This window comes from Ictidomys tridecemlineatus, chromosome 5, assembly GCF_052094955.1.
Source record: "Ictidomys tridecemlineatus isolate mIctTri1 chromosome 5, mIctTri1.hap1, whole genome shotgun sequence".
NCBI classification, from domain to species: domain Eukaryota; kingdom Metazoa; phylum Chordata; class Mammalia; order Rodentia; family Sciuridae; genus Ictidomys; species Ictidomys tridecemlineatus.
The window spans coordinates 10,667,537-10,685,436 of NC_135481.1; the positions used below are offsets into that span (position 1 = coordinate 10,667,537).

The 17,900-nt window shown below is 38.8% G+C and overlaps 1 protein-coding gene across 3 annotated transcripts in view; it reads left to right on the forward strand.

The window, feature by feature from the left end:
* Positions 1 to 10,965: 10,965 nt before the first annotated feature.
* The window catches only part of Nptn (neuroplastin), an 86,600-nt gene continuing 79,665 nt past the window's right edge, over positions 10,966 to 17,900 (forward strand). The window contains exon 1 of one of the 3 annotated variants that reach the window (XM_005316772.5): positions 10,966 to 11,249. In XM_005316772.5, the coding sequence (XP_005316829.1) occupies positions 11,159 to 11,249 (91 nt within the window). In that variant the 5' untranslated portion in view covers positions 10,966 to 11,158. The remainder of the gene's footprint in view (positions 11,250 to 17,900) is intronic. The other 2 variants (XR_013438705.1, XR_013438706.1) reach the window with 2 other exon arrangements.

Genomic DNA, 17,900 nt, shown 5'->3' on the forward strand with positions numbered 1-17,900 from the left:
TTCATGCCAATTCATGTACTTTTTTTTGCATTACAATTCTTATTACATATATATACCAAAAATTTTCATATCTCTGTTTGTATATAAAGTATGTTGACACCCAATTCAAGTCTTCCACATGTACTTTGGATAATGATGTCCATCATATTCCATCATCCTTGCTAATCCCCTGCCCCCTCCCTTTCCCTTCCTCCCCTATTCCCTATATACAATTTCCATTATGATCCATTCCTGAGTTTTTTTGGAAGTATGTTGTTCAATTTCCAATTATTTGAGGATTTTCTCATTGATTTCTAAGATATTCCTTTCTGATCAAAACACATACTTTGTATGGTTTTAGTACTTTTAAATTTGCTGAGACTTGTTACATAGTCTGCAAAAATGTCTATCTTAGTGACTGCTCTGTACTCTTAGAAAGAACGAAAATCCTACTATTTTTGAGTAAAGAATGTAAATAGGATAAACGGTGTTACACAAGTATTCTATAACTTTAGAGATTTTTTTGTCTAATTCTTCTATCAATCACTCAAAGAAAAATGTTAAAATATCCAACTGTAAATGTGGGCTTGTCTATTTTACTTTTCGGGTTTTGCTTCATGTGCTTTGAAGTTCTGTTATCATGTACCTAGAATTTCAGATTATTATGTGCTCTTGGTGACTTGACCCCATAGTTATTATGTAATCTCTTCATTATTCCTTGATAATATTCTTCCAAAATCTACTTGATATTAATATAGTCTTTCCAGTTTTCCTTTAATTAATATCTGCATGGGATACTTTCTCAATTCTGTTACTTTAAGTCTATTTGTGGCTTCATGTTTGAAATGGTTATCTTTTCAATAGCACATAGTTGAGCCTTTTAAAACCCAATCTGACAATCTGTACCTATTCATTGGAGTGTATAAAAATCCTAAACTTGGGGCTGGGGTTGTGTCTCAGCGGTAGAGTACTCGCCTAGCATGCACAAGGCACTGGGTTCAATCCTCAGCACCACGTAAATGTAAAATAAAGATATTGTGTCCACCTGAAAAAAAAACTTAAGAATAAATATTTTTTAAAAAATCCTAAACTTATGGAATTGCATACTTTTAGTACGTACAGTTTGGTTTTTGCCAATTATATCTCAATCAAACCATTTATAATATTTACTGACACTCTATCCTGTGCCACTTACCATGCTAGACACTGGAAAATTAACAGTAAATAATAGCCCTTGGGCATTCTGACACTAGCCACAGTATGGCAAACCCTCCCTCTATTATAAAATTAAAACCCATTAACACACTTGAAACACCAAGTGGGCCAATTTCACCAATTTTGACATAATTATTATTTTAGAGAGCTTTAGAGATGAAAGATAAGGCCTCGTAATGGTTGTGTCATCTAAGGGAGGTAACACTTGAGACAGTTCTCGAAGTGTGGTCTCCAAACCAACAACATTAGCATTCCTGGAGAACTTGTTGGAAATGCAGAGAAGAAATGCAGGATGTAGGTCCAATCCCAGGCCTACCAAATCAGAAATTCTGGAGATGGGGCCCAATGATCTGTCTTTTCACAAAACTTCCTTTTGATTCCACTGCATACTCAAATTTGAAACAATATGATTTCATTTGAACACCTATTCTCAATTTTGACTATATATTGGAGTCACCTGGGAAGGTTTAAAAACATACTAAGTCTCCCCTCCAGAGATTCTGATTTAATCGATGAGTTCTAAAGATGGGGATTTTTTTTTAAGTTCCCCAGGTGACTTAATGTGCACCAAGGCATGAAATGCAGAGCATTTGCGTTATATTAGAGCACACCACTCTGCTGCATGAGTTGGGCCCCATCCCAGAAAATTAAATTGAAATCTCTGAGCCTGGGACCTGGACATCAGTGTATATACCTATTTTAGTACCAGTACTTTTTTTCAAGCTCCCCAGTTGATTCTAATATGTAGCCACTTAGAATCATTTCATTATTGTAACATTCGTGGCCTAGAATCATTTCATTATTGTAACATTCGTGGCCTCCTTTTACTTGCTTCTCTCATGGGCGCTGGAGTGAGTTTTCTGGCAGAAAGACTTGAGCAAGCTTCAGACCTGCCCCTGTCAAAGAGCAGGTTATTTGGTTCCACTTCTCCATAATCATCTAAGTTTTTCAGTGTCAGAGCCCTGGCTATCTTGTGATAGTTGGACTGCCAGTGTCTCTGCCTGGATACATCTGCCAAATTCAGGGACAAAGTGTTAACCAGCTCATGTGGCCAGCGAACCCATCCATGTCCTCCAATGTCACCTTCACAAGGGGGCTATTTTTGACCTCCATATGCCTACTCCTATGTCTCTGAATTGTTTTTAAATTTGAGCAAGGATTAAATGGTGTTATGTTTTAGACCCTAAAACCCAACCTAAAACATGGAGAGTGTAACTTGGCTGTTGAGTTGCCCTGTCTTATCCCTTCATTGATCATCTGAGTAGAGATGATACCCAAGGCACTTCCTAAAGAAATGTGTATCCCAAGTGCTGGGGATATAGCTCAGTTGGCAGAGAGCTTTCCTTGTATGTAAAAGGCCCTGGGTTTAATCACCAGCACCACCAAAAAAAGAAAAGAAAAGAGAATTCGAAATTACTGGCATAGGAGACCTTGAATGGAAAACTTGCCCAAGGACATTGCTTAATCCTCAGGCAAGATTCATGCTGCCAGAAGAGGGTCATGCAAGAGTCTGTCTTCCCCTGGATGGTGACTCAGAGTATTTGAATCTTCACTATATTCCCATTAAGGTCCAAAAGACTTATATTCAAAATCTTCTTTTATTATCTGCTAGGGACTGGGAACAGGTCTTTCTCCTTTCTGAGCCCTGGCTATCTTGTTTATGAAATGGGGTTGTTGTGATAACCAAGTGAAGTAATATGGAAAACTTTTCTAAACTGAGAAAAGCTGCAACATACAGGGTTGTTAAATGAACTCCCGTTGTAAGATGAAAGGCTGGATATGGAGATAGATGTGTGAAATTAACCTAACATGCAAGGGTTGATAACAATTTTCAACGATACTGAGAGGAGAAAGGAAGCTCCGAGGGCTGGTCATCTGGTAATCACCAGAGTCTCCTTGTCTGGAGGGATAACCCATCCTCCCTCACGATCCACCACATTGGTATCTGTTTTCTGTGGTTCATTAACTTTTCACATGGAGACAGCAGCCACCACACCACAGCCTTAGGGGAAGCTTTCTTCCCCTTTATGGTCTAACCCGAGGGACACATGGCCCTTCTTCTTTAAATTCCCCACAGCACAGTTGAGTCTGGAGGGGGCAGCTAAAAACTGTTATTAATAGAAAAAAAGTGGTAACAGAGAGTAACTTGTGATCTGGATTAAAGAGAACACAGCTTAACTATTCCTTTGGCTGCAATATACTTTTTATTTACTTATTTTTGGTGTGTGCTTGTTTTGAGACAGGGTGTTGCTGTGTTGCCTAGGATGTCTGGATATCTGGTCCTGAACTCCTGGGTTCAACTTGAACTCTGGTGCTCCAGCAATTCTCCCACCTTAATATCCCAAGTGGCTGGTATTTCAGGCATGCACCACCATGCCCTCCTACTCAGTTTCCTTCAGGGCCAACTGAGGAGGTTCTGTACTAACCTACAGGTTTCTTAATAGATGACTGAAGTCTTGAATCCTTCACATGGGCTCGAGGTGTTGCCAGATCTGGCCCCAGCACCTTCTTCCAGCCTCAGCCTCCTTTTGGACCCTTTCCCCTTACTCTCTGAGCTCTAGGCCCATTGGACTCCTCTGCACACTTTGATAAGCTCCTTTCTGCTTCAGAACCTTCACATTCACCTGGGAACAGACCTCTCCTGCCCATGCCTGTCTCATCTTTGCCTGAGTGACTCTTAAGCATTCTTCAGGGTCCAGCACTGTGCCTTTCTCCAGGAGAATTTCTTGTCCACTCTTCCCACCCCGGACTCAAGTAGGTTTCCCTATAATATACTCTCTTATGTCCAATATGTCTACATTTACCACAGACCAAAATTATAATTCAGGAATTGCAATTTTTATTCATCATTGTCTGTTTCCCACTGCAATGTAAGATGTTCACCATTGTATACTCAGACCCTTGCACAGAATAGGCACTGAATATTTGTAGAATTAATGAGAAATGAATGAATGGTGAATGGTGATGACTTCCCAGAACATGTAGGATTACAGTTGGGCTTTGAGGCATCGAAGAGATTCTATTGTCAGAGCAGTAGAGTGGAAAGAATTCTAAACCAGTCAGGAGCCTTTGATTCTGAATTCAGCTGTGTGCCTCACCTATTCACCCAAAGACAGTTATTAAACACCCACTGTATGCCAGGCAATGTGTTAGGCACTGGATCACAGTAGCCTTCTCATGGAGGTCTAGAGAAGGAGCCAGAGGCAAGCAAGCAAGCAAGCAAACAACAAACCATACCTGTAAGTGTAAAATCCCTGCAGTGACGAGTGCTATGAAGGAGAAGTGTGTGGAAACAGGAATGTATGCAACAGTGAGGTTTAACTGAGTTAGGGAGACCAACAAAGGCTTCCCTGACCAGAAGATGATTTTGATTTCATTTTTAAATTGAGGTATAGTTTCAACAAGTCTTGATAAGTGTATGCAACAGCATAATTATCACCCAGATAAAGATGTGGAATTTTCTATCACTCCAGAACATTCCCTCATACCCCTTTCATCAATCTTCTCTGCACTCCAGGAAACCACTGATGCAGATTTTTCTTTCTATATAGATTAATTTAGCCTATTTTTCTTTCTATATAGATTAGTTTAGCCTATCCTGGAACTTGGTATCAATGGAACTATACAATGTATATTCTTTTATTTTGGGGGGGTGTTCATTTTTTTCACTCTGCATTATTTTTCTGGGATTCATCTCTACTGTGCCATGTATTAGTAGTTCATTTTCTTTTTTATGCTACCTTGTATTCCATGATATGACTATTCCACAGTTTGTTTATCCACTCACCTGTTGATGGATTACAGTATGTGGGTTGTTCTTTGTTGTGGCTATTTATGTAAAACTGCTGTGAACATTCTTATACTAATCATTTTGTGTTTTCATATCTCAGACTGTGGGGATACAGAAGTAGAATTGCTAGTCATAGATTAGGTATGTCTTTGACTTTATGATAAACTGCCAAACAGTTCTCCAAGGTAGTGCTGTCATTTTAAAATGCATACTATGCATGAGTTCCACATTCCCACCAACATTTGTACTGTTAGGTTTAAAAAAGATTATTATTATTATTTACAGGGGATTGAACTCAGAGGTGCTCTACCACTGAGCTACATCTCCAGTTGTTTTTATTTTTTAATTTGAGACAAGGTCTTACTAAGTTGCTGAGACTGGCCTTGAACTTGTGATCCTCCTGCCTCAGCCTCCTGAATTGCTAGGATTATAGGTGTACCGGTTAGGTTTTAAAAATTCTTAACTTTCATTCGTGTGTGTAAAGTGGTACCTCATATTGGTGCTAATTTTCATAATGGGAAGAATGATTTGAAGCTGACATTTAAAGGATGAGAAGTATACCAGGTGAAGAGGATGGAGTGTTAAGCAATCTGGACAAAAAGAACGAAGTACACAAAAGGCCCCAAAGTAAGAAGCAGCAAAGCAGTCACCAAGAACTGAAAGGGAATTGTTGAATCACGACACAAAGAAAAGACCACCGACTCCAATTTAAATCAAATTGAAGCAAGCTTATTTTGTGTACACAAAGAAAGCTGGCCAGCGACTGTCTCTCCCAAAACCAGGCTAGAGAGATCAGCTCAGCTCTCAGGGGAAAAAAAGTTTTATATAGCATAAAAAGTCACAAACGGGGGGGGGGGGTTGTCTTGGGAACTTATAGCTAACAGGGTTCTGGCAAATGTAACACAACGGCAGATAGCAGATTATATGGCATGATATTTCAAGGTAGGGAGTAAATTCAGATCCCAACATCAGAATTAATGAGGCACCTCTGAGGTTTCATAGAGGGTTGTTATCTGGTCAAGGAGAGCCAGGCACCGGTGAGTTCAGAGCACAGGCAGGAATTCCAAAGTTTAGAAATCTCAGTAATTTATAGAGAAACAGAAATTAACTTTTCATGACTTTGTGATGAGATGGCTCCCAATCTTAAAATGGAATTAGGCTGGGTTCATCAGGAATGTGGTGTGGAGTGAGGCTGCTGCAGGGGGTGGTGTGTAGCACCAAACCATTCACTTTGAGGGATTGTACAGGCCTGGGCAATGGACACAGAGCAGTGATCACAGTTAACAGCAATAACAAAAGCAAATATCTACCATAAGAACCCAGGAATTTCATATAACTGGGAATTAGGGAGGAAGGCTCAGAATGACCCAAGTTGAATTTCTTGTCATCTTAGCAGAAAGGTGATCAGAATAGATTAAATTTAATTCAGAGAAAGCAATAGGCATTTCTTGCATGTGACCATTGTACTTGCAAATTCATGCTTGTCACTTATGAAAGGGTAGAATCAATGGGTGAGGATGAGTTCCCTTTTGAGCTCTGAGATCACTAATTCAAAATGAAATCATTCATCCTGTGTGTGATTTTTCTCTGGCAACCTTCAGCAGCTCAGGTGCAGGCATGAAGCCTCATTTCAGACTGTAGTGCTCAGCCAGGTTGTGATTTTCCCAGAAATATTCTGGAGACTGAGGCGACAAGAGAATGATTGTAACGATGAGCTATGGGCTCTAAACTGGGAAATGAAGAATGGACAAAGAGAAATTGGTGGGATTAGCAGATCAGCAGTCTTAATGAGACTGAAGAATTGGAGGAAATAGGGTCTTAACACAAGGAACCCACAGGCTAAGTGGTGGTGAATGGAGAGTGGAGTATCACCTTTTCACATGTTAAAGATGGAGTTCTTTGAGGGTATTATTAAAATGTTAAGGGTGTAACTTAGGTGAGGAAAAGATTGCTGGATATGAGAAGGTAGAAAAATTGAGACACCAAGATAGTAAATAATAATCAGGCTGGTCATTAACTTGAATTTTTTTAGAATAACAATATTTTTTTCCACTCTTTATTTGTGCATTATAGTTGTACATATAATGGGACTCCATATTACATATTTGCACATGTACATAGTATGACAATATAATTCAATATAATTTGGGCAATATTCCCCCCCCCCAATATTTCTCCTTTTTCTCTCCTCCTCCTTCCCCACTTCCTTTTCTCTACTAATCTTTTGATTTCCATTAGATCCTCCTCACCCCACGTTTCTTTTTCTATTTCCTCTTTAGCTGTCACATATGAGAAAACAAATGGTTCTTGACTTTATGAGTTTGGCTTTTTTTGCTTAACATGATGTTCTCATGTTCCATTTATTTTCCTGAAGATGACATTTAATTCTTCTTTATGGCTGAACAGAGCTCCATTGGGTGTATATGTTTATTCATTCATCCATTGATGGACACCTAGGCTGCTTCTAGAGTTTGGCTATTGTAAATTGTGCTGCTATAAACATGGATATGCACATCTCACTATAGTATGCCAACTTTAATTCTTTAGGATAAACACCAATGATTGGAATAGCTGGGTCATATGGTGGTTCTAGTCCTAATCTTTTAAGGAACTGATTTCTATAGTGGTTGTATTAATTTACAGTCCCATCAACAGTGTTTCTTTTTTTCCACACGTTCTCTAGCATTTATTATCATATGTATTTTTGATGGTTGCCATTCTAACTGGACTGAGATAAAATCTCAGTGTAGTTTTTATTTGCATTCCCCTAATTGTTAATACATCATTAACAATGTTCAACATCTGAATATATTTTCATATATTTGTTGAAAAATGCCTGATTAGTTCATTAGCCCATTTATTAATAGGTTTTTTGAATTCTTGCTATAGTCTGTATATTAATCCTCTGTCAGAATAATAACTAGCAAAGATTTTTTTCCCATTCTGTAGATTTTCTCTTCACGTTTTTGTTTCCTTTGATGAGAAGAAGGAAGCTTTTAAATTAATGCTATCCCATTTATTAATTCTTGATATTATTTTCTGAATATTTGAGGTCTGATCGAGAAAGTTTTTGCATGCACCTATACATTAATATGGGTAATTAGATTCACTATGGAGTTCAAGGATGGTACCAGGAGTTGGAAGGGGAAGGGAAAAAATTAAATTGACTGGAAAGTCAGAAGATGACAGCAATTAAGATGGGCAGGGTAGAATATCTGAATAGCAAGAACTTTCAAGGAACAATAACTTTCCAGGAGGAAGAGGGAACTCCAATAGGAAGTTCAAAGAACTTTAGGAACGTTAGGAATATTATTACTGTATTCTTCTGACGGACATCCTTCCAATGGCTCAGTGAACCACACCAAATCAACACAAGCGAAGCCTTTGGATTGGGAATGTTTTATTACAGGTTTTTCCACCAGGGGGCGATATCAACACAGGAAAGTCGACCTCCAAAGTCGTTTTTCCAGGCCAGGAAAAATATGTCTCAGCCTGACCTCTGAGGACCTCTAGGGCTCTTTTGAGGTATTGCAATGAAGCTCAGCGATCACTTGGCAAAGCTATACTTGAAGAGATTTTTCAGTGTACATAAATATTAACAACAAAAATTAAAATCCCTAAATTCCTTTAAAGAAAACTGAGTTAATGTAAATTTTGTTTATCATGTATTACTGCTACAGAAGAAGACTGAAAATACAGCAACTATCATGTGAGATTTGGTGACATTTTCTTCAATGTAAAAAGGTTCCTCTTAACTGCATGTTTTGAGAGTTGATTGGTCACACCCATCCTTAACATTTTTCTTCCTGAATGTTTTTGGTAAGCATGACATAGTTGGAAAAATTTACTAGGCCAGAGTCAGAGTTGGAGTACTATCACTATTATCAAAATTGGAGCATTTACTATGTACCAGAAACTGTTCTAAACATTGCACAAAAGTCTACTCATTTATTCCTCTTGTGGTCTTATGAGGTTGGAACTATGGTTAGCTACACTTTACAGACAAATAAGCCAAAGAGAGGTCACCTTCCAAGGGCCACATAACTAATAAGTGCTAGTGGTGGTGCTGAGGTGGACTTGAATTTGATCTTTTCCCCAAACGGAATAGTCCAGGTTATGCTCTTTGGACAAACATCCCTGATCTCAGCAGCTTAACTCAGCAGTTGCTATCTGGGCTATGCGGGATGTCAGCAGAGCTTAGCTTATCTTGCTAACTCAAGAACCCAGGCAGACATAAGATTCACGTTGACATGTGTGTTCATCATCATTGATTACCAATCACCCCCAAGGCAAGGAGTATGCAACCCTAAATGTGCTGGAAGTGCTCCAGGTTTTGAATCCAAGTCTTCTGCTTGGAAATGATGCATGTCACTTCTCACATTTCACTGACTGAAAATAAGTTGCATGCCACTCCCAACTTCAAAAGGGCAAGAAAATGCACTTCTCTCATGAGCCTAGAAGCAGGTAAACCAGACTGTTTGGCATTAATGATTAACACAAACACTTTGAGCCCCTGGGCAGGTCATGTTCTCTCAGCCTCAATTTCCCTATCCACAAAACAATTTTATAAGGCTCATTTGCTGCAAGGATCAAACAGAGAATATTTGTTATGGTTACTATGACTGCATCAAGGAAAGCTTCCGTTAACTTTGATAGTCCTTCTTATAGGGCTGTGTAAGGGCCTTTGTTCAGATGAAGATACATGCCAACTTTTTCTTTTCTTTTTTTGGATTCACACACCTGAGATTTTGAAGAAATCTAGTTTTCACTTCAATCTACAACATTTCATAGTTATAGTCCTAGCCCTTGCTAGAAAGCTCAATCTGGAACTACCAGCTGTCTAGTTCCTGTTGAAAGCTTGAGACTACATTAGCTTCAGAGAATGTGAAGATCTCCTTCCTCCAGGTTCTCCAAGCCCTCTTTTTGAATCGTCAGGGCAGCTGGACTATTCACTTGGCTCCTCATTGTTTTACTCCAGACATTCCCCAGGATGTCTGTTTTGACTCAGAGATGAGCCAAGCAGTAGAAATTCCTTTGCCAACCACCAGCACTGAAGGTAGTACAAAAAACACCCTTAAATAAGAACATTTTCCAAACTTTCATGAAACCAGTAGTGACCATATAGCCAATAAACCTCCACAGGGCTTTGTTGGATGCCCTGTAAGTCATTTGGCTCTTCCTCACTCCTCTGACGGATTAGGCTGTGAACTCTGTGAGGACAGGAACTGTATTCTCACATGGATTTCATCGTGTCTGGTACACAGCAAGTACTGGATAAACAATTCCGAGGAGTATTTATATAAATTGGTACATGATGACTTCCTTGTGGAATTGTGTCTATGGGCATGCAATTAGGCTAGTTGAACTTCTGGCCCTGAAAGACTGCGGAGCTAAAATAAGGCCAAACCTGGGGTGCAGGGAGTAGGCAGGGGTGGAAAAGGAGGACATTTCAGGCAGGCAGGTAGAACAGATGTCGAGGCAGGAAGGCACAGCCAGCGAAACACTTTGTCTGGAAGTGAAATATACGCGAGGGGAGGCTGGGGTCTGTTATCGTTAGAGGTCTATAGTCGAAGTCTAGAAGGAAGAAGTAGCTCTGAATTGATAGGGGATACAGAATTGATAGGCGACAACGAGATGAAGCATAAAAGCGGAGATGGCGTATCAAATTTTACAGCCAAGAGCGCTAACGCACGGCTAAGGAAATGTATTGTGTTCCCAACGCTTCCAGTTATTTACGGGAACGCCCGTTGCAGAGATGAGTAAACGAAAGGCTCACTTCTCAATTCGCCACCTCCAGAAAAGCAGGCGGAGCGTCCCCTAGCCCCGTCACGTGGCCAGAAGCGCCTTAGCACGTGACCTACAACACGCTAGACCAATCAGTTTCTGCAGGGGCGGAGACACCGAGTTTGAGGGGCGGGAATATCAGACGAAGTCTCTTTCTCTCGCGAGGTTTTCAATTATTCCTGCTCAGCCGCCCACGGCCCGGAGCGCAGGTCTCGCGAGGCTTGGGCGCTGCGGCGGTAGGAGGAGGACGGGGAAGGACGGAGCGGAGTCGCGGCTTCCTCCCTCGCTTACTCCCTCGCGCGCTCGCCCGCCCCCTCCCTCCCTCCCCTCCCTTCCCCTGCCCTGGCTCCGGCCCCGGCCCATTAGGCGTTCGGTCTTCTGCTAGGGAGGATGTCGGGCCCGTCGCTCCCCAGCGCCCTGGCCCTCTCGTTGTTGCTGGTCTCTGGCTCCCTCCTCCCAGGGCCAGTCGCCGCTCAGAACGGTAAGCGGGGCGCCGGGGGCGGGCCGGGCGGGGGCTGTGGGAGGTCTGCTATTGAAGGAGTTGGCCCGGGCCGGAGGGCTGCCAGAGCCAGGGGAAGGGGGCCGGGCGGGAGTCTGAGGGGCTGCGGGTCTGAGGAGAAGATGGTGGTCAGGGGTTTGAAGAGATGCGGGTGTAAGGTCTTCCGGAGACCGCCTGTTGGAGAGGTGGGGGCGTCCGATGTGAGCCCTACGTGTTGGCGACTTTGGGGCTCCACCTCGCTTGTCCCTCCGGGTCGGCGAGGGGACACCGAGGAAGCCAACATGTGGAGGTGGAGTAGCGGGGGCGGATGAGGAGGGGGCGCATTTCTTATAGACGGTGACAGGAGACAGGCGTTTGTGTTCTTGGAGGTGGAGGGATGGTGTCGGTCGGCTCCCCGAAAGAACGGGATTCCCGGGCACTGGGATCGACTAGAATTCTGTTTGGGCCCCGTAAAATTGGTGACATTTTTAAAAATAAGGGGAAAATGAGGAAGGTCATGAAGAATATTGAGTGAATTGAGTACTAGAACCCTAAGGAGGGGGTGTAGAATCGGAGAACCTTGGATGTGGGGGTGGGGGCAGGATAAAGGAGTGGGTTGACTGCAGTAGGGGACCTTGTACGAGAAGCAGCAGTGTGTCTCCAAAGGAGCGGAGGGAAGAGGGTTGGGTTTGCTAAAGAGGGTGGAGTGCCGGGCATTCTAGTTTAGTGGTTGGGAGTGCAAAAAGGAGTTTCTAAATAAGGAGATGAAAATGAACGGGAGGTGGGGAGAAAGAGGTGAAACTGAGGTAGGGGAAATATTAGAAAAGTAAGGGTGTCTGGGTACAGAGACGAGGGTATGAGGAAACTAGAAATCATGGAAGGGAATAAAATGCAGGAGGATATATTAGGGAAGGGAGGGCATTCAATGAGTTGTGGCAGGAGACTGTGTGGTATTGGATGGGCCTTTGGAAAGGCAGGGACACAGCTGCGACTGTGCGGTGGTGGGATGAAGGGTAGTTGCTGCCCAGAGGGATGTGGAGGAAGTAGGCTTTTCAGATCTAAAAGTTTCAGGACCGAAGAGTTTTAATATCTGAGAAGATGTTATTTGCGAGGAGTATAAAAGTAGCCTCTGGGTAATGCGGGGTACAGTGGAAATAAGAGAACTTGGTTTTGGACTGATGTTCTTTAGAGAAGATGGAGAAATGGTTGGGAATCATAGGCATGGGGGCGTCTAGGCAAAATAGATTCCGGTTGAAGGCATGTGTTACCAGTTCAACTGCTGAATTGATCTTTCAGAAGCAAGACTAGGAGTGTGAGTCTGTTTCTGCTGTTATGGAAACAGATGTTTAGAGGTTTAAAGTTTTTTAATGTGAAAAAAATCAGTGCTGGAGAATGAAATATAAATTATTATTTTTTTTTACTGATCTCAGTGTTTATTGTTTTGATAGAGCAATTCAAATTACTCTTGTAAAAAGGACTCAAATTTAAATGACTTCAGTTTAAAAAAAATCAGAGAAACCAGGCTTAAATGTTGAATATTAAAACGAAAATATATCACAGGATTGAAAAAACATCATTGGTTAAATAAAAGTATTGTACCAAATTGTATTTTTCAAATTTTATATATGCTTTATGGTTTTGGATAATCACTGTGGGGGGCAGAGGGAGTTAGGAAAGACATTTTTCTTTCTCTTGTGTTTGAATATGCTAAGTACAATGGGTGATTTTTCCTGTTTTCCTCCAAGTGTGAAGCCACTGTGGAAGACAAGTAGAGTTAATCTGATTTGTCTTATCAGGTTTTTGTCTATGCTTACAGAAGGAGTTAAACCTAATTTTGATTTTGGCTATTCAATTTATGGAAATAGCTTGGTTTGTTTGTACAATAGGTGAGATTCTCGATCTTATGTGTTTAATCTCAGCTGGCATAGCTCCTTTTGATGATTTATGGTGAAATTGTAGTTTCTTAGCAACTAAAGCAAGGTTTTTGGATGGGTCTTCAAAGACATCTGGCTGCTGTCAGTGATGTGTGTTCTAAATACAGTGTAGAACAGCCTTTCTCTTGAAATGAGCTTGAATTCAATCACATGACATGACAGAAAAATGAAGATCATCGGGTAGTTGACCCAAATGAATGTACAAATTGAATTCAAGGAAGAAATACCTGTTTTTTGAATTTGAGTTTATATAGTTAAGGATGCCATTTTATAGCATTCTATAACATACCTTATGATAATATACAAACTTAAAATTAGTAAGATAGTCCTGCAGTGGTCTGACTTCATGTCATTAAGTTGTTTTTTTCTTAGTGTTTCAGAAAGGGATATTATATTCTGTATGATGTAAAAATGTTAGATTATTTATGAAAAGGATGTTTCAAAAAAAGTATTTCTGGATTGAGAATCTGGTAGTTTATGTTGAGAATAAATGTTTTTCAAAAGGCCCCTGTTTTCACTATTCTTAAAATCAAGAGTTTGGATTAGATGACCCCCAAGATCTCTTCAGCTCCAAAATGACTATGTGACCCATTACCATATGGATTCAGGGCTTTCATTCAGATGGATTTTGTTTCCTATCCAAACATGTAGACTTGAAAACACAGTTTCAAGTAAAATCCTTATTTGTTGATTTTTGTATGTATCCTCAAAGATGTGGTTCATTTTAAGGAAGAAACATAAGACATTTGAAAGCTTTACTTAAAATTGAGTAAGTATAAACCAGCCTGTATAATGTGATCAAGAGCACAGGCTCTGGACTCCCATAGAACTGGGTTTGAGTTCTACTTTTTGTAGCTGAGTGACCTTGAATAAGGCAGGCCTCAGTTTCATTTCTGAAATGGGGATTACAATCTCCTGGGGAGAATGTGAAGATTAAATGAGATAATGGAGATTTAGTTTCAATGCCTGACATTGGTTCACTAAATGTTAACTATTATTATTATTACTTTAAAAAATAACATTATTCTTTATTTTTCTTCATGTGTATGTATATTCTGAACACTTGTTAGTGCTTCTGTCATCTTGAATAAAAGTAAATGGGTCTTTGAAGACCCCAAACAGAGATTTGTGCTTTTGCTATATATACAACATATATACATATATATATATATAATTATTATTTTTAAAGTATCCACTTTAATTTGCACATGGTTGAGTTGGTGGGAGACATATTTAATGTTCCCTAGAAACCTGCTGGGTTTTTGTTTTAAAACAAATGACATGCTAAACATCATGTAACAGATTTTAATATAATTAATCCAAATAAGATTTGACCAGAAGTTTGCCATGAACTAAAGACTTTCCTCAGGAGATCATATTGCTTTCAGTCTCTCAAGCAATTGACTAAAAATATCACAATTGATATCAGTGGAGCACCCAGGCATGAGAAATTGATCAGGAGTCTGGGAGGAAAGGCCATGTTTCTACATTCAGGATCTTTTCATGGGTTTGTTTTACAGGGTGGCTGTGGCCAAATTGGAGAGGGAGGGGGGAATGTAGAACTTAAATCTGTGAATATACCAAGGCTTTAAAAAACAATATAAGGGGAAAAATAACCTACTTAAAATATAATCGTGCTCCAGAGTGAATTTATTTGACACAGATTAAGGTTGAAGTTCATTACAGGTCTGATTTTGTACTAGTTATTCAGATCCTCATGAAAAAGTAGACTTTTTTAAGAAAAGCCTTTTCTTTTTCTTATGTATACCGTTCTGATGTAAAACATATTCTCTTGTGGAATATTCCTTTAAACACTAATAAAAGGCAACATGTTATTGTACTGTCTTTATAAAAATGTTTTTGTTAGCACATTATATTATATAATATCTTTATTTTTTAAATAAAAAGTGCTTAATTAGGCCTTCAGAGATAACCACATGTGACTAAAAATGTGCTCTGTTTGGACCTCGTTTTTTTATTTAATTAATTTGAGATAGCTTTTTGAAAGTAAGGTGTTTTATATGTGAAATTTGAAACTGCTCCATCAGTGTAAAGGTTTTTTTGTTTGTTTTGTTTTTAAATATCAGACAATATGGGAGGGTGATAAGGTGTTAGCATCTATAAAGTGAAATGTGGAGAGAAACCACCAAGGTTTGTTGAATCATACAGGAGATGTTCAATAAAAGTTTGTATAATATTATGCTGTTTTGGAAACAGTGAGATTTGTGAACAAATTTCTGATGCATTTTATTTAGTTTATTGTTACAGTGAGCCCAATCTAGACAGGATCAGGCATAGAGAATGAACTTGTAGGAGAAAGGAAAAGACAGAAGAAAGACTTCAGTAATACCAGGAAAAAGCAGGATATAAGAATGGGGGATGAATCTTCATTTAAGGAGCATCTGGAAAGATAAAAGCTATCAGAATAAGTCTAGAACAGAGGACTTTAAAGTAAATTGACACAGTGAAATTAAAACAAAGGTGCAGAATTACCTCCTGTACCTAACTGGCTTGGTTTTTAGTATGCCTCATAAACAAAGCATTTTATATAATTAAAAAATGACACTGATAATATGGAGTTTAATTTAAGAAACTTAGATAATGCATTTTTAAACTTCTTTGTGAAGTTTTGGTGGATTTTTCTTCAATTAATACTTTTAGATGCTAAGAATTAGCTTTGGGAAAAGAGGAAACCTCTCCAATAAAATTAATTGAATACAAACTATTTTATAGGCTTATATATAAAGAAATTCACTGAATGTAAAAGTGATACCATATAAAAAACTTTATCTCAGTGATATTGATTATTAAATTTATAAAAGAGAGAGTACACAAGTAAAATGTATCTGTTTTTCTAGAATTCATTTAGCTTGGGAGCAGGAATCAAAATTTGTACCTAATTTCAACTTAGTGTTTTATCTAACATTGAAAGTAGGCCTAACTTTTTTGTTTGATTTTCGTGTGTATAAAGACAAATGCTTATCAATAAAACCTAATTAACTTGAGGTTATTTGACCTGATCACTTAGAACGTTTTAAATTAGTCTATCTGAATGGCAATAAGGTTTACTAAATAAAGAACTTCCTAAGTATCCACTGTAATTTGCACACAGTTGAGTTGGCGGGAGACATATTTAATGTTCCCCGGAAACATGCTGGCTTTTTGTTTTGTTTCCTTTTTTTCAGCAGGAGCAACAACCAAAACCTCAAGTCTTATCTATTCTTTAAAACAGATGTGATCAGCTTGATGGAAACATACTGTGTTATGTTTCTCATATTAAAAAGTGCTAAATGATATTCTTCTGCTGTTTTGGAAACAATTATGGAATGTTTTAAGACTGGTCTTCTTACCAAATAATGTTAATTACTGGAGCTTTATACCTTGCTTTATGGTGTTTTTGAGAAGTATATCAATTTGGATATGCTTTGCTTCCCTTTGTTTTATCGTTGATAGAACTTGGGTATTACTTCAAATTGACTAGACAGTGAAATGTAAATGATAATGTGAAATCATTCTCAGATTGTCAGGGTTCTATATGTTGTGTAAGGTTCTATTTTGAGAAAACATTAAGTCCCAAATTATACTAGTATTTTATTTTGTTTTGTTTTTTTGTAGTGCTGAGGAGGAAACGCAGGGTTCGCACATGCTCTACCACTGAATACCTCCCCAGCCCATACCAATGGTTTTAATCATATCCAAGTGATACTCAAATTCTTAATGTGATTAAATATAAAATCATGACAAAATGTCAGTGCCTTTTCTGATAGAATACTAACAAGGCACAATGTTACAGGTTTAGTAAGATACATAAAAATGAATAGGTAAGAGTGTGTTTGCATATACAAATTATGCCATTGGTTCTTCATTTTTCATTTAGCTATCATTGGATTAGATGATGTCTAAAATTCACTTCTAGTTTTACAAATTGCACAGTGCATAGGCACTTTCTCCAATTGGAAAAGAACCCAGAGAGATAATACTGTTTTAAAACATTTTTAGAATTTACTTTTAGAAATAATGAAATTGATTTTAAGGCATGTACTTTTTTGAAATCTGACTGCCTTAAAATCTACTTCAGACAACACTTTGAGTTCTTGTTCAAGGAAGGCAGAATGGTATCTGTTAAACAGAGATCTCATATTAAACTTGCTGGGAAAATTGCCAGCATGAATTAAAACAATTAAGAATTGAAAAATCCTGTCAGGTAGGTAGGTATTTTGTTTTCCTTTCTATTAGTTGAAGGTTGACTAATAAGATAATGAAATAACACTGGACTATTGTTATTTATGTTATTTTGTCCTCTTAGGTGGTTTTTTTTTTTTTTTAGTTACATGTGACTTATTTTCATCTATTCCTTTTGTATTTAAGACCTCTAAACCAGTCTGTTGTAGTTGAAGAAGGCAATCCAAACGTTACCTGAATTAAATCTATGGAAGTTTCTAGATTGATATTTCTTAGAAACAACATGTTTTGTTTTTAAACATTCTTTTAGTTGTAGATGGATACAACACCTTTATTTTTATCTGGTACTGAAGACTGAACCCAGCGTCTCATGTGTGCAAGGCAAGCGCTTCACTACTGATCTACAACCCCAGCCCGAAACAGCATATTTAACGCTCCCAATTTATAAATTTATTTGTTGTAATTATTATCTGTTAGATCCATTTCTTTACTGTTCTTTTCTTTTGTATTTTTGTTAGAATTTCAAACATGCAAAAAT